The sequence below is a fragment of the Protopterus annectens genome, chromosome 2.part0 (assembly GCF_019279795.1).
Source record: "Protopterus annectens isolate FY-2018-M chromosome 2.part0, PAN1.0, whole genome shotgun sequence".
In the NCBI taxonomy this organism is placed as follows: Eukaryota; Metazoa; Chordata; order Ceratodontiformes; family Protopteridae; genus Protopterus; species Protopterus annectens.
The window spans coordinates 1075041729-1075060125 of NC_056728.1; the positions used below are offsets into that span (position 1 = coordinate 1075041729).

Below are 18397 nucleotides of genomic sequence, written 5' to 3' on the forward strand. Positions count from 1 at the left end.
TCAAAGTTAGGTACATTTTGTTGTTTGAATTGTTCTTGTTGTCTTGATATTTCTAATGTTAATAGTAATGTGTTCAAACATCCTACAACAGGTAAAATTTGCAAATTTAGTTTGACAGCAACGTGCATTACTAGCAATGTTGTATATTTAGCAACTTGTGTGTTATGTCCAGCATTTTATGTGGGAAAAACATCAAGGAAGCTTAAAGAACGTATTACTGAACACAAATCAGAGATCAGGAGAATAAATGATAAAAATGCTCTGTACAAACACATAAGTGCTTGTGGTTCTAATCACAGGTTTAGATTTAAAGTTATAGATAATGTGCATACTAATATAAGAGGTGGGGACATTAATAATTTAATTGAGACTAAGGAATATGAATGGATACTTAGATTTGCTGCGGATCGTTCACCAGGGTTAAATTCCCTGGTTACTTTAAAACCTATTCTTATAAAATTTCAACAAACTAAGTTACAGTGTTAGTTTGAGTTTTGTTTATTATGTTTTTAACATGTTTTTTATGTATATATTTTTTATGTATATGATTTTATGTTGGTCATATGACTTTGGGCTGCATGTCATGTGACTATTTGATTTGTATTTAAGCTCACCTGTCTTTAGAGTTTGTATTAGCATTGAGAAAGGGTTATACCCGAAAGCTTTGGTGTTTGCTTTTCTATAAAACGTGGTTTCCTCTACAATTGTGTCGATACTGGTTATTGGTGAGACAGGTTTCAACTGAGTTAAAGGATTGCTGGGTAGCTGATAAGAGCTGAGAGGGAGAGTTGGCAATGGTGATGACTGTAGAGTCATCAGCATATTGCACTAGGGAAGACTGAAGGCAAGACATATGGAGTAGGTTAGTAAAGATGTTGAAGAGTAGAGGCCCTAGAATAGATCCTTGGGGAACACTCATTTTAACTGGGAGAGGAGGAGATAGTGTAGAGTGCCATCTCACTGATTGCAACCTGTCAGGGAGATAGCTGGAGAACCATGCAATAGATTCAGAGGAGAAGTTAAGGTTATATAGTTTAATCAATAGAAGAGAGTGAGAAACTGTCAAAAGCCTTTGAGCGGTCTAAGAATAGGCAAGAAATTAGTTTGTAGTCATCTCTATCTAGAGAAATAGTGTTAAGGAAGAATAATATGGCTGTGGTAGTACTATGTTTAGGTATGAAGCCATGGTGAGTGGGTGTGAGGAGATTTTCCTGTATTAGATATTTTATGACTTGTGTGTGTATACATTTTTCCAGAACTTTACTGAGAGGGGAAAGGATAGCAATAGGTGTAAAATTTGTGATATCTGTGGAGTTCCTTTGTGTATAGGTAGTGTGTAGACTTTTTTCCAGATAAAAGGAACTTTTGATTCAGAGATGGAGCGATTGATTAGGATAGAAACAAGGAGTGCAAGAGAGTTAGCTGCTGTCTGGAGGAAATATGAGGGGATGAGATCAGCTGATACTGAGCATGGTTTAAGCTTGGAGAATAAAGATTTGATATAGCTGGTAGGAACAGATTTAAGAGAAAAGGTAGGAGCAGAGTTAGTGGTATGAGAAGACTGAGGAAAGTTTGGATGATTAGTTTTAGAGGAGTTGGGATTAAGGTTGATTAGCTTAGATATTGATTCAGTGAAGTAAGTATTGAAGGTTTTGGCTATTTATTCAGGTGTTCTGTTTGGACAGGGATTACGGGAGCTTAGATTTCCTGGGTGTAGTATTTGGTTTATAGCATTCCAGAATTTTTTTGGATCTGATTTTAAAGCTATTGGAGGGTTGAAGTAGAAGTTGTTTTTATCCTTATTCATCAGTTTTTTGTCTGATTTCTGAGTTGTTTTTATCTTTGCAGGTCTACAGGGAGCAGTTTGTGTCCATTTCTTCCAGGCCCTGTCTCTAGCTTTTATAAGGTTATGAGAGGTTTGTGATCGCCATGAGGATATGTTAGATTTAATATGTACTTTACGGAGAGGAGCAAGTGAGTTTAGGATGCTAAGAAAGATTGAATTAAAAGTTTGGACTGCTTCATCAAGTGTGAGTTGGAAGAGGATTTTCCAATTAACTTTAGAGAGGAGGTTATTAAAGGTTTCTGGGTGGGAGTTTGATAGTGTATGGCAGGTAATAAATCTGTGTGCTTTAGAGAATTGAGGAGTATATCTGAGCACCTTTATTGGGGAGTGATCGCTCAGTATGTTAGGGAGGGTTTCTGGCTTATGGTATTTCGCAGGATTAGAGACTAGGATCCACTCCAAAAGGGTGCTAGGTGTGTTTGAGATGTTAGTGTGGGTTGGTTGAGTGTTTAGTTGTGAAAAGCCATATAGATTGATGTGATGTGGATAGCTTAAATTACTGAGAGTTAACCAGTTAATGTTAACATCCCCAAGAAGGATAGTTTCATTAGGGATGTGATGGGAAAAGTATGAGAGAATAGTTTCCAGCAGAGAAATGTTATCCCCTGGAGCTTTTCTCTCCAGGCCTCCGCTGAAAATGGGCTACTAGCCCAGTCGGACTATCCCAGTAAACAAATGTAAAATAAATAAAAAATAAATAAGTATAGCAAACTTCTGTCCTTTGTTCTTTAGGTGCATTCTTTCTATCAGACTTGTCCCTTAAATCAGTTTTTTACATCCACTATCTACTCACTTAGAATATTGAGTTCATGCTTTTCTTTTTTTCTTTAATTCTAAACATTGTAATAAGAAGCTGATGGTCTGAGCTATAGTTCACTTCAAGTCTTGTGTTTGCTGATTGTATATTCCGATCTGATTGCAAACTGTATAGTCAGACTGATTTCTGAATTCACAATTTAGCGATAACCATCTGTGAAACTGTTTCTCTGACTGATTGCCATAACAGGTACAAGCAAGCAAAATCTGAGGGTAATGCTACTCGATACTAGAAGTCTAAACCTCAAAATGCATTCACCCGAGGCACTCCTTAAAATGGAGAACATCGACATCTGTGCAGTGACAGAGACCTGGTTTAAGGCTCCAGAGAGCACCCCTGCATTACCAGGCTAGAATTCATACCACACCTTTCGGCCACCTAACCTGGACCGAAACCCTAAAGGCGGAGGCGTGTCCATATTCATTAAGGATATCTACACCTCCGGGCTAGTTGCTCAGCATAATGCATCCAAGATTATCCAAGTGCAACTAACTCTGGGCAAGACCGGAATCCAAATTGAAACTTGCTACAGATCCCACACCATGACTCAGGATTCCCACTCCTCATTTCTTGATACACTGGCAAATATTAGGGTACAACCCAACACCCTATTAATGGGTGATTTCAACTACCCCACCATTAACTGGGAAAACTACTCATGTACCAACTCTTTTGCTCAATGTTTTCGGAATTCATAAATGCCAGTGCCTTGGATTAACTTATCCACATCCCCACCAGGGGCAGCAGTATCCTAGACCTGGTCTATAGCTATGTCAAGAATCTCAATGGCAACACTCAGATCTGCTCTGAGTTACAGCACAATGGCATTAAATATACAGAACCAACTGATATTGCCAACTTCCTGGCAGATGTACTACCTTTACCTCCCTCTCACCCCCTAAAGGGCCCATCTCTATACCGGAAGAATGCTAATTTCCTGAAATCACGGCTGCACAGGTAAAAACCACACTCTCCAAAGCCAAGAACACAGCATCCATGGGACATGACAACATACCAGGCTGTGTTCTACATGAACTACAGAATGAACTGGCACCCCACCTAAGCACCATGTTCAATCATACCCTCACCTCAGGCTTTGTGCCCATTGAATGCTGCACAGCGACGGTTATACCACTCCACAAAGGGGGAGCCACCACGGACCCTGGGAACTACCACTCCATTAGCCTAACGAGCCTGGTATCATCATGAAACTTGTAAACAAAGATACTGGTAATCTTGAAACTCTGGACCCCACCCAGTTCGGGTTTGTAAAAGGCAGATCACGTCTCCTAAACCTGCTCAACTTCTTTGAAGCAGTCATCAAAGCCGTAGACAAGGGTAAGGTGGTTCACATAGCCTATCTAGATCTCGCCAAGGCTTTTGACACCATCCCCCCCTCAGGAATTCTAGGATTAACTCAGTAAACTAGGTATAAATCCCTATGTCACAAGATGGGTTGCCAACTGGCTCACTGACAGAACCAACACTGTGAAAGTAGCAGACTCCAACTCTGACTTCAGACCAGTGACAAGTGGTGTACCACAGGGTTCAGTCCTGGGTCCTCTCCTGTTTGGTAATTACTTTTCTGAAGTTCAGGCTAACACAGAAGGTCTTTGGCTAATGAAGTTCGCAGATGACTGCAAACTAGGTGTCATAATTGAAACTCCTAATGATGTGGACATCCTACAAAAGGGCCTCACTGAGACAGATGCCTGGTGTGAAAGCCATAGCCTCAAGCTCAATGCCAAAAAGTGCATTGCTGTATCCTTTGGTAAAAACTCTGTACTCTTGAGCTACCACATAGGTGGCAGTCTACTTAACACTGAAAATGTGATGAGACCTGGGACACAGGTGGACAGTAGTCTCTCCTTTGATAATCACATTGCCGCAGTAGTCAGGAAATCCTTCTACGTGGCACACCTCATCACAAAAGGTTTCCTATCCAGGGAAAAAAGAGGTCATTGTTCCCCTCTACTCATCACTCATTAGACCCATTATAGAGAAAAGCACCCCTTTTGATTTTATAGATCTGTACAACGTGAAGTCCTTTAGAGATATTTATATATAAAGATATTTATATTGGTATACATGTATTTTTATCTGCATTTTTTATTGAGATATTTACTAAGTTTATATATATATATATATATATATATATATGTATATATATATATGTATATATATATTTTTTTCATATTTTTTAAATAGACTGTATTAATAATGAATATTTATATATATATTATATACATTACATATTTAATTGATTTTGTAGATATTTTATGTATATTCTATAGTCTTAGATAAGAAATATGTAATTTTGAAGCTTTAACTTTTATTGTTTTTACCTATGGCACACAATTAATTCCAATTAAGGCTTGTCAGCTGATGATTCACATTTGTTATATTAAGGGTCTGTTAGCTTGTCACTTTGTCTGATGAAGCAACCAGAGAGGTTGTGAAAGCGCTAATGTTTTATTTGTATGTGTGTTTTTTGTTCTTATTTAATAATCTCTTGGTGTGCAAGTTCTGTTGCAGCAGTTAGTTTTATTAACATTAAGAGTCCACCTACCTATGATGAATGTAATCTTTTTTTTGGTGCTATTTTTACATATTGCTAAAGAACCTTGTAAAACTGGTCAGCTTCCTTCTTTGCGACATCTGTAGTAGGGGCATATATATGTGCTGTTGTAATGCTGAATGGCTTACCTTGTAGACTGGTTGAGATCATTCTATAATTTTTTTTGTGGTTGTAACCAAACACTGATTGTAATGCCCTTTAATAACTTGTCACTGGAGGATTTGTTACACATGATTTACCACCCAGGAATTCCTTGAGGTTAAGAACCCTAGAGTTCCAGGGATCTTTGGGATTTACAAAATTCATAAATCTGTTACACCCCCCCCCCCCCATTGAGACCAGTTGCTGCTTCAGCAGACTCCAAAATGAAACTCTTAATGAAATTTGTTGACTTGAAACTTCATTTATAGAGGGGAAAGCACCTATTGAAAGACTTGTGGCACTTCCTACATACTTTAGCTGAAACCACTTTTTTGTCAGATTCTTTACTGGTTACCATCGACATCAAAGATTTATTTTCAGTCATCCCAAACAATGAGGGCCTAGATTGTCTTTTTTTTTTTTTTTTTTGAGGCCATGGTAATGGGTACCCAGCTCGACCATTCTGAGATTTGTTTGGTACACCAATATATGGAGATTTTTTTTATTGGGAAGGGGAATTTTATAAACAACACAGAGGTGTGGCAGTGGGGGGAACTTCAGCCCCCATTTTTGTGAACATGGTCCTTTGATACTGGGAAAGCAAATATTTTCTACATCCCTCAATTTTCTAAAGTGAAGATGTACTTGAGGTACCTGGATGATATATTCATCTTATGGTGGGGTACCATTGAGGAACTGTCTGAATTTGTGGATTTTCTTAATCATTCCACCAGTTTTCTTGAATTCAGATTTCAGTGGGATCACTGTTCCATCAATTATTTGGGCATCACTGTATATAAAAACCTCAGTGGAGGAAAGATATGAGTCTACCATTGACAGAAAGGACATTTCCTCCAATTCTTGTCTATATTTTGGTATCACCCCTACTGGCAAAAAAAATTATTTGGTAAGGGGACAACTTATCAGACTTAGTCAGTTGGTGTCTGACGATCATGTTTTTCAGGGAGAAGTTGGCAAACTTTGCAACTAGTTCATCAAACGTGGATACCCTTCCACATTGTTGGATGACATGACTCAATGGATTACAGGGACCAGGCACTCCAACTATGGTCCTATACTGTAGTCATCCAACAGTATGCTTGCAAAAGTAAAAAATCAGACAAAGGACTTCCCATGTTTTTGTCATTCAAATTACAGCAGTAGTTTTTCACTTAAAAACCTTATTAGTACACACTGGAGAACATTTTTTGGGACATTTGGAATGCTTGAGCTTTTGGAAAAACATCTGAGGTTTGTTTACAAGAACAGTAAAAACTTGAAAACTATACTGGAGAAAAATATTGGCACACTTGATACTACCCACAACAATGCAGGAATGAGATGCAGTGGTGCCTGCAAATGATGCCTATACATCTTGCAGGGTACCCACTTACTTATCCCAGGTTTTTCTAAAGTTATTTCTCTTACTGGAAGTTATAATTGTAATTCCACAGCGGGTAGTTTACATTGATCTCTGTTCTTCCTGCCCTGCATTTTATATTGATAAAACTGTGAAACCACTTCAAAACAGTATTTAGCAACACCTGTATGCAATTTGTGCAGATATTTAGCAGTGTGCAATAATTTTAAAAACAATTTGGCTTTTCTGTGTTGGAGAGAGTTACAGAATCTGCCAGGAAAGGTCACTGGGAGCTTGTTCTTGAGCATAGAGAGCACTATATTGGCAAAATCTGCTCAATGCATGTACTCCCAAAGGCATCAATGACATCATCTCCATCAAACCTATACTTAAGATCAAGGCAGCTAAAATTTAATCTGATTCAACTAAATAACCTTTTAATGATTTTTAATTATGTCTTTTTGTCACTGATTCTGACTGGACTTTTAAAATATGCACTTTGTAGTTGGATTTCTAACACACACACACACATGTATATATATATATATATATATATATATATATATATATATATATATATATATATATATATATATATATATATATATATATATATTATGGTGACTTCTTTTCATTTTTTGTAACGTCACTTTGGTGCCTTTTTGTGGTTTTAAACCAGGAAGTAAAACTAATACTTTGTGTCTGATGAAGTTCCTGTTATGTTGGAATGAAAGCCCTTAAACTGTGGATTAAAGGTTTGTTTGTAACATCTGATATGGTGTTTTCTTATTTTATACCGTGAGCTGTTTACTGTGTGTGGTTACTAGTTTCTCTTTAGTAGAACTGTGTGTATCAGCCTTGATATTTGGATAAAGGGAACTGCCCATGTTTTTGTACACATACTCCTAGCTCAACAGTCATTCCAGTGAGTCAGGGCACCTCAGCTGAGAATGTTACCACTTGTATACACTGCTTTTCACCTCCCGATTCCAACTACAACTGCAGCAACCATATCAACAATTGTCTGCTTTTAAAATCAGTGTTTTGTCCAAAATGGCACTGAGATAAAGCTGTGCATTGTTTACACAATGCATTAGTATACACTGAAGACAAAGCAGACCCCTTCTATAAAGATTTGCACTGAGTGAGCATGCCTTTGCATGCATCCTTTTAATCCCTTATGTATGAATCTCAAGGTACATATACAAGCAACAGGCATCCAGCAGTTTGTATATTCAAATCACGTGCATTTATCAGAGATCATAGTACAAGATCATGAAGGTAAACAGGTTCCTATTAGATGACCAAAGACGCATTCTATCGAATGCGTCTTGGTCGAACTTAAAACAACAAAAAGGCAAAATAGCGAAACGGCTTTTAAGCAAATTCTTTCCCAGGGAAAGAATTTGCTTGGCCACTTCCATTAATTTGCCATTTTTGTAACTGTAGTGCGATCTCGGAGTTGCTATATTTAAGTAGGGGGTGGGGGGTGATGCCCCCCCACTTTATGTATTATTTCAATTTTATTTTATTTTTTTTTTTTGGAACAGCGATTTTTTTCCCCTTGGAAAAGAATTGCTGTTCTGAGCTTTCGAGATTGTAAGCTTTCACTTACATGGGGTCGATTATTCATCGTTCACTTTTTTAAGCGTTCGATGATATAGACCCAAGGTAAACAGTACAGTGGCTAACGCAAAACTAGTGTACTAGTCAGCATCTCTCAGGTTATCACACTGATTCTTTTTTCCTGTTTAGGATGCAAAGTGTAGACAAGTAGAAAGTTTTAATACAGCTTCATACCAAATATGGAAGATGCACTGAAAACTGATTCATAACTGACATGCTAAACTGATGCCTCATCTCTATATATGCTGCAAGTTTTGCATATCAAATTCTGTGTCTTAAATCTTACTGTGTAAACCAATGCTACTAAAACATCTGCTGAACTAGGATGTGTATAACAGTTAAAGCTTTACTGATTGCAACTATGGGATCAAACCAAACAATGAAGTATTCCCTTTAAATAATAATACAGCTCTTGAATGTCAGTGCTTTAGCACACATTTCTGATTATCTGCTGGAGAAGTTCCTAACATACAAATATTTCTCTTCATTTTTTGGTGACATATCTGGTCTGAGATCATCCAGAGATGTTAGATACTTTAAACCTTCTGCAGACACGTTTACTGGTCAGAGTAACTGCAAACTTATTGTGTCAGGATAAGTCCAGTAGTAAGTCACGTTGTTAGAGGAAATACAAAAAGCAGAGGACAACTGTAGCAGGGAATATCCGATATGAACCTGACAGTCCTCATTAAATCTGATGAATGTTTGCTGATCAGGCAATATTCATTATTGAAGTTAGGTAATATTGCTACCTCATGTCTTTCATTCTCCTCCTGTTAATACGTCTGGTGACAAAGCAGCTGCCATGACAGTCATTCATCCTGTACATTGTGGTATTGGCTGAAATAGCTTTGTTTCTTTTGGAGATAAAAAATGTTTGTCTAGCAATCTCCTCTGTTTGCATAAGCAACCTTGACGTGTTTCATCTATTCAGCTAAACAGTAAAATAATTCATTCACATAACTTGAATTGCCATCTTTAAAGCAAAGCTTAGGACTATAACAGTGGGATGAGATATTAATGTTTCAGGAATGAACCTACATTGAGAAGAAAAGGATAGCAATAAATCACTGTATACTAAGATTGCCTGTATCTAAGTTACAATGGAGATGAAATATAATCATTTAGACTTAAAAAGCCCCAACCATTTTTTTAGGCTGTCTCAAGTCAGGCAGGCTCACTTACAGATACATTTAATAACTCTTTGAAATTGTGCTTAAGTGGTACAAAAAGTCTTAAAAACAAAGTGGCAAGTGAAAATATCTGAAAATGTAGAGATGATATTTATTTTATTTGTTGCTGAATTATTGCAGTTTTTTTGTTTTAATGTTAAGAGCTACAAAGCGTGTATCTTATTAGGGGAAATGGCTTATGTGGAGGTACTTCCACCTTTACATTTAATAGACTAAAATTTATCCAGTTAAGCTGTCCTTTGGGTTTTACAATTCTAGCAACTGATATTTTAGGTTGAAAAAGTACAGGTAGACTTAAAGTAACTGGCTGTAAAGGTTGCCAGAGTTAAATAGTGATTAGTATATTTTTCTAAAAATTGTTTGTTAGTAGTGTTAGTGAACTGATGCCTCTGAGACCCTTTTCAGCCATGATCCGAGTGATAAGATCAAGATCAAGGGTATTGCAAGATTTTGGGGTGTTTTAGGTTAGCCATTCAACCTAAATGTATTAGTGGATTGGAAAAAGCTGAAATACTCAGAGAAAACCCATTCAGTCATTGGGAAAGCATGTTAACTCTACACATGTAGCAAAGGCTGAACCCAGGCCCTGGAAATATGAGACAGAATCCCTATTCAGAGGGACTCCATATGGCCATAATCCATTTTTAAGGGCTTACAAAGAATCAGTCACACTACTTCATCTTTATTCTTGGGAGAAATTACTTATGTGGGAGTAGATGATTAATCATTTACTATTAGATCTTCATATATGGATTTTTTAGTCTTTCTGTCTGGTTACTTGCTTTAGTATAGTCATGAATCCATTGGGGTCAAAACTTCCTTATCTTATTGTGACGACTGTGCCCTGGCCCAGCAATCAAGGAGCCTCAATCCTCACCACTAACACCAGGGAGGTTGTCTCCTAGAAGAGGAAAGGATAACTAATACACACAGTAAAGTACAATTTCCCTTAAGTGCACACAGAGATCACAGTCAGTCTGGGGCTGGTTGCTCCCTTGCTCACCAGATCCCCAATAAGACTACTCCACTGGCACAGCTATAGGGTCCAGGTCTCAGCCTAACTGACACAACAGACACACACTTTGAGATAAGCATTTATACAACTTCACAGACACTCCTGGGAAAGGTTGACACAAATTCTCTAGCTATACCCCTTTACCCAGACTATAAGGTAGTAATTACTGCCACCACCCAGTTAATAATATCAGCTACTAAAAGGCCCTAAAATGGTGTCCAATTATTACTGTGCAGTATTATCCAATGGTAATGTGACTATACACTCTAAGGCTGATCAGAGTAGCCTGTTACAATAAATATATAAATATGCAATGTATTCTAGAGCTTATCTCTACACAAAACAGCCACAGGTAGAAGGTTGTAAAAATATTTAATAATAAATAATTAAAACACAAGACAAAACTACTACACTGAGGTATCTAAGAGTTCAGAGATCGCACAGAAACTTAAAATAATGTCATAGGAAAGATCTGATTACACAGAAAAATACTTAATCTAACTTTCTAATCTTTAACTAATCTTAAGAGAAAACACAGTGCTACAATCCTACTTACATGCATAAAGAGCATAAGCAGTGCTGGGTTAGATGTCCAAAGTCAAAATGCTTTTCCCAGTCTCTCTCTGAGAGACAGTTTATAAAACATCACTAACAAACATGTCTCTGGGTACTCCCCAGATTACATCATTCTGAGTTAGTTTCCATTACACCATTTCTTTGACATTTAACCTGGAGTTCCCAAGCTAATAGAAACTGCATTATTTAGCAAGCTAACACCTGCACAAGAGAATACAACACTAAAAGGCATTTCACATATACACTAGCAATTAGTCCTTAGTTAACACAATAGACAGAATGTCTTCAGCCAGCCTGACCGGAACCAACTTTAAAGATCAAAGAATGTCATAAAATCATTTCAATTTCAAAAGACAAATTTGAAAGGCTTGCCTTAGTTTTTCTTTACAGCAAGGGGGCAATGTTGTAACAATCTTGAAGTTCACATTTTACAGTGTTTTCTTTCATTTAAAAACACAAGCCTGTATTTTACATTTATTTACAAATGCCAGAATTATATATCAAATTCTATTTGACTAGGCTGGCAGCCTTCGTCCATCTCTCCCCAATCGTCACACTTGTTTGGGTGTAAAAAACTTGGCTTTATCATTGTTTTAAATATATTCCTCCCTATCCTCACTGGAAATCTCTCACTGTTGTTTTATCTCTGAGGTAAACTTTAACCTTCCTCAGCAGACAGTTTCCTTGTCTAAAGGTTATGTAACAGTTAAGTATAACAACATTATCACGGTGCAATACATCTCAGGTTATTTTTCCAACCAGGGATACTCAAAAAGCATGTGAAGTTTATATATATACATATATATATATATATATATATATATGTGTGTGTGTGTGTGTATGGATCTAGGACTCTCCATCAAACAAAACCACTGAACACACTTTCGTGAAAGTGCATTTATCAAAAATGTACTTTTGCAAAAAAAAAAAAAACCCCACTGAATATTAAAAAATAAAAGACTACTCGCGTCATACCAGGGTATCTGACTAGATTCATACTATAAATTTCATTATAACTTTTAGCATGGATAGTAAAAACATACAAGCTATAGTCAAGAAAAACTGGAATTTATATAACAACGATCAAAGTCTTCGAATGAAATTGGGGACCGTCCCTTCTTTTACATTTAGGAGAGGGAGTAACTTGAAGAATCTACTAGAAACTCGGAATATGAATCTAGTCGGATACCCTGGTATGACTAGGTGTAAATCATGCAATTATTGTAAGGTTATGGACATTGGTTCCAACTTCAACATCAGGGATAGATGCTATAGGTTCATAGGTTCATACTAGGCTATCTGCTCTAGGGCATTTATAAGCCTAGCCAGAATGTGTTTGGCTTTCGCCACCCATTTTAAATTTATTTTGCTATGCCCTTTTTCGAGGTTAGTATACTGTGCCTCTAACAGTGACACAGAAGTGATACCCGGGGTAAACCTATGATCTCCCATCCACTCATCACGATTCCTCTTGAAGAGAGTCAATGAGGGACTCTGCCTAACCTGGACTGGGATTTTATTCCAGAGTGAAGGGAGCCTCTGGGTTATGAATCTGTCCCTCCAGCATGTCCTATTTATTTCAGTGCTGAGGTTCAAGTCTCTCGAGCGTAGCTCGATGGGATTTGGATTTTCTGAGGTGCAGCATGTCCATTAATTCCGGGTTGGACATGGCTTTATACATCAGGCACAGATCGCCTCTGAGCAGGCGGTATGCCACTGAGTAGAGCTGGAGTTTCTTTAACCGGGCAGCATATGGCATCTGTTTGAGCCCTTTGATCCTCTTGGTGAGGTACTTTTGGAGTCTTTCCAGTTGCTGCAGGTGTCTGGTAAGGTACATCCCAAAAGGGGCATTGTACTCAATTATGGACCTGATGAGGGATGAGTAAAGAGGCACGATGACCTCCCTGATCTAGATGTGAATCCCTTCATGATTAGGTGGGCTATATAAAATGTTTTTCAAACCACTTTGGCCACGTGGTTGTCAAATGAGAGATTGCTATCAACTTGGGTCCCCAGGTCCCTAATTACTTCTTCCGTACTTAATGGATTACCACCTATGTGGTAATTTGTGGGCACTTTGTTTTTGCCAAAGGGGATGACTATACACTTTTTGGCATTTAGCTTGAGGCCATGGCTCTGGCACCAGTTGGCTGTTTCTATGAGGCCCTTTTGGAGGATGCTTGTGTCGGCTGGAGAGTCGATTATGGCACCCAGTTTGCAGTCATCTGCGAACTTGGTCAGCCACAGTCCTTCCGTGTTGGCCTGTACCTCCGAAAAATATATACCGAACAAGAGAAGGTCCCAGGACTGAGCCTTGTGGGACACCACTTGTAACTGGTTTGGAGTCTGACATGGCTCCAGCAATTCTAACCATGTGGGTTCTGTCCTTGAGCCAGTTTGCAATCCATCTAGTGACATAGAGGTTTATATTTAAGCTGGTGAGTCCAGGTAGGCTGTGTGGACCACCTTCCCCTCGTCAATGGCCTTGGTGACTGTTTCAAAGAAATCAACCAGGTTTAAGAGGCAGGATCTGCCCTTAACAAAGCCGAACTGGGTAGGATCCAGTGTTTGTAGGTCCCCAATATCTTTATTTATGAGGTCCATGATGATCCTTTCCATAGCTTTTCAGACCAAGCTAGTCAGGCTTATGGGGCGATAGTTTCCAGGATCCGTTGAGGCACCACCTTTATGGAGAGGGACCACTGTTGCTGTACGCCACTCTTTGGGCACATATTCTGTAGTAAGGCTGAGATTGAACAGTAGTTTTATGTTTGGGTTTAGCTCTTCTTGGAGTTCATGTAGGATGCAGCCTGGGACACCGTCTGGTCCCATTGATGCTGTGTTTTTTTGCTTTGGAGAGGGCGGCTCTTACCTGAGCATCTGAGATGTCAGGGGGACAGCACTCTGCTGGGATAGATATTTGCCCTTTTGGTGGGGAGGGGGTGGAGAAGTTTGCGCTGAACCTGTCAGCTAGGATGTTGGCAATGTCTGTGGGTTCGGTGTATTTTTTGTCATTTTGGACTAATTCTGAGCATATCTGGGAATTACCACCCAGGTTCCTAACATAACTAAAGAAAGCCTTGCGATTATCCTTAGTGTCCTGTGCAATTTTTCTCTCGAAGCTGGCCTTAGACAATTTTATGTGTGCCCGTAGTTTTTTGCTAATACTGATCAGTGATGCCTTCCCTTTTTGGGATTTTGCTCTATCATTTAGTAGCTTCCTCCTTCTATTGTATAGTTTGTTTATGGCTGGGGTCCACCAGACAGGACGTCTGCCTTTGGAGGATTGGGTCTTGGTTTTATTTGGGATCGCATGATCCATGCATTCCTGAAGGTGTTCATAGAATGCGTTTATAAAGGATTCTGCGGTCTGGCCCGTATTTTCCACAGGCCCGGGGACTTTGAAGGATTCCACCTCAGTTTTGAGGAGTGTGAAATTTTCTTTAGAGAAGTTTTTCACTGTGGTTTTCTTGGCAGGGGGTGGGGTCGGGATGTGAATATCCAGTGAGATTAGTTTATGGTCTGATCTTACCAGTGAGGGATACACTTCTGGTCTGGAGCATAGAGTCCCCATGTTGGTGATGATCAGGTCCAGTATGTTTTCCCCTCTTGTGGGAGTGGTAACAAGTTGTTCCATAGCATTTGAGTTTATAAATTCTAGGAACCTTTGGGCTAGAGTGTTGGAGCTAGAGTAATGCTCCCAGTCTATGTTTGGGTAGTTGAAGTCGCCCAATATAATGGTGTTTGGAGAGACCTTCATATTTTCCAGTGTTCTCAGGAAGGCCGAGTGGGGTTCCTGGGTTTGGGAGGGTGGTCTGTAGCAGGCTATAAACTGGAAGGCAGTTTTACCCACTGTTAGTTGCACATGGATAGTCTCTGATGCTTCGTGCTTTGCCACCAACCTGGTGGTGTGGTTATCTTTGATGAATATTGATACTCCCCCTCCTTTTGTGGTTCGGTCCAAGTTTTGGGGCCGAAAAGCATGGTATGAGGTATAACCTGGTAGTGCTGGGGTGCTCTCGGGAGCCCTGAACCAGGTTTCTGTTACTGCACAGATATCGATGTTCTCCATGCTAAGGAGAGTTTCGAGTGCGTGCATCTTGAGTTTTAGACTTCTGGCGTTGAGTAGCATTACTCTTAGTTTCTTATCCCTTGTGATACCTATGGAGGTGGGTTTGTCTTTTGAGCCTTGCCTAAAAAAGGCACTATGGGGGTAGCAAGAGCCTTTGCCAATATCCAGCCCAGGGGTGACAGGTGCAAGCCGTCCCTAGCGAAGCATCGTGGCTTGTCGAGCATATCATCCCAAGCTGACAGGCATTGGGTCCCCTTTGAATGACACCAGTACTTAAGCCAATTGTTGAAATTGATCATCTTGTCTTCATATTGTGGCATCATTCTTGGTGAGGGTAAGATGCTACTCAAGGTCAGGGTCATACCAGCCTGGGCTACATGCTCAGAGAGCTCCTTTATGTCTCTTTTCATGTAGTCCAGGGAGGTACGTCTCAGGTCATTCACACCAGCATGGACAATGACTGAGTCATATTTGTACTTGCCTTGGAGTGACCTGAGTGCTTGTGTTATGTGGCGGATCCTAGCGCCCGACAGGCTGCTCACCATGACCCTCTCCTTGTTCAGCCTGGTGAGCGGGACGTCAGTGTGCCTGACGATAGAGTCACCTATTACTTGTGTATCAGGTGTGTTGTTTAGTCTTAAGGGCTGTGACTGTTTGGCACACTGGCTTTGTGAGATATGTAGTACAACATCTGGAAGGTTCAACTGTAACTCCACCTTTGTGGTCTATTTAACTCAATGCCAGGTATGTACTGTCTTTTATATTGGGAAGAGGGACCGTAAATTAAGGGAACGGGTTTTTGAGCAAATTTATAACATCAGAAAAGAGAAAACTGAAAATGCTTTGGCTAATCATATCAAGCTAAACCCCACTCACATTTAAATTTAGGGTAATTGATCACATTAAAAAAGATCTTAGGGGTGGACCAAGGTCCTCACTATTGGAGAGATTAGAACTAATGTGGCAAATACCCTTGGATGCATGCCATTTTCCAGGGCTTAATGAAATGTATTCCATCCAGTGTCTTAGATTAAAAAACATAACCAGATAACTATAGGGTAAATTCTAGGAGTCATATTTTTCATGATCTTTTATCATTTTTTAACTTTTATATGGATTGGGCATAAACCAATGCTATGAGACCTTTACAAGCCTTGGTGTTGAACCCACTAACTTTTATGATCTAAGAACTCAGTTGGTGGATGTTTAGACAGGGTTTAAGACATGGTTTCTGGCACCACCACTACGCCCAAATAAGCAGTATAATCATCTGGGCTTATGGTGGACCTTCTTTAATGGTGATCTCACCTTTTAGGTGTACTGGTCAAATTCTACAGTACGGTCAGTTGATATAATTTGGAACAATTTTCATGTTATTCAAAACTGTAGTAATTGTGTTTATATATTTATTTACATTTATGCAGTCTTATATATATATATTTTATATATTCATGGTTTTACATGCATGAGTTCAGGTACTGATGTATGATTTTTCCTTGTATTAGATCACTTTATGGTGAGTATCTGGCAAACAGGCACTTGATTTACTATGCTGGTGAAACTAATCAGTCAATTAATTAGGAAAAGGAATAAGGAAGAAGTATTTTAGGCAAAGGAGTTGCACACATTTTATCTGAAGAAGTCTAGTCAAGGACTAGACGAAAAGCGCTTTATCATACTGTGAACTGTTCATTTATTTCATCTTATTTTATTGTTTTTATTAAAGTTTTGTGGCGTGTTTAGTTCCCGAGTTTGTTCTATTTTTATCCTCTTCATTGCATGAGTCATTATTTTCATACCTGTTTGGCCATGACATTTTCACTAGACTGGATTATATAGTGCTATCGATTTGCCAGGGTATGCCAGTTATAAATAGTATATATATAATATTAAAATGCTAATTTATTTATTTTGTAATAAGGTGATTAATGAGGACGAGAATTTTCTCATCAGCATCTGCAGCTTTTTACTATGTGTTATATTGTACGTCTGGAGATTTTTTTTTTTTTGCAGTAATACTTTTAAAAGAATACATAGTTCATTATTTATATTTCATTTTTTAAAGAATATGATCTGCAGCTTCATGGACATCTACAAGTTAGTGAGCAGCAGAATTTCCACACTTGAAATGGAACTTGTTTCTCATCAGAAGCACATTATAGCCTTAAAATCTGAACTCCAAACAGCATGCCTTCGTGAAAGTATGGGAGCACATCAAGTAAGATGATATGGTATTTTTATCTACTTCTGTGATTTTTTTTTATTATTATTATTATTATTATTATTATTATTATAGAGACATGTTGTCCTTAATTAAATAAGACATTTCAATGAGATTTTATATAAAGTTGTTAGGGTAACTGATGATTTCCCCAAAGGAAAATACAAAAGGCACTTAAAGAAAAACAGATGCTTGGCATTTTTTACTACAGAATCTTCCATGGACAAATATGAAATAAATGTTATATGCACGCTCTTAGATGTGTGCATATTTAGTGAAAGGGATCTCATTTGCTGCAGTTATTTGACAGCCATTATTAATGAACTGATGTGCTTTCTTGGTCTTCTTTATCACCTTAATATGATTCGTAGTAATATAAATTAGCACTAGAACCCGCAAATACATATATATTGATTGAAGAAGGGCATTAAAGCACAAGGGCAACTGTCAGTGGGTTGATGATATAAAAGTTAAAGTTTATTGTACCAGGGCAGTTGAAGTTGAAAATACTGTGTGGTACACAAGCACTGTGCAGTCTAGTCACAGGGTAATTTGCCTTTGTTGAGGTTTCATGTTACTCTTCACCTGGAATGATGTGGAAAGCTGTCAGCTACAGAGAAACTGTAAGTTAATGCTGATGAGGAAAGATCCAGTGGAAAACTTTAATCTCAGTGAGAGGAATTAATCATGGAAATGTAGTGAACTTATCACCCTTAGTGAAAACAAGAACCTTAAAGGCAGCTCAAAGATCTTGGGCAGTATTTGTATGCACTTTTCTGATAAATAAAAAAAACAAACAAAAAAAAAAACATCAGTTGCATATTTTGGGTACTAATGACTTGAAATGGTGTCTGCATAATAAGACCATCTGTGTCAGTGGTCCATGTGTTCATTCTTTTCTTCCTTCATTGACTTCGGATTATTGTTGTAATTATTCTAGTTCTGACACAAT

General features: G+C 38.5%; 1 protein-coding gene across 2 annotated transcripts in view; it reads left to right on the top strand.

The window, feature by feature from the left end:
* CCDC171 (coiled-coil domain containing 171) overlaps positions 1-18397 on the top strand; it is a 3960104-nt gene that overhangs the window by 3596229 nt on the left and 345478 nt on the right. For both annotated transcript variants that reach the window (XM_044061288.1, XM_044061289.1), the window contains exon 24: positions 17290-17442. In XM_044061288.1, the coding sequence (XP_043917223.1) occupies positions 17290-17442 (153 nt within the window). The remainder of the gene's footprint in view (positions 1-17289; positions 17443-18397) is intronic.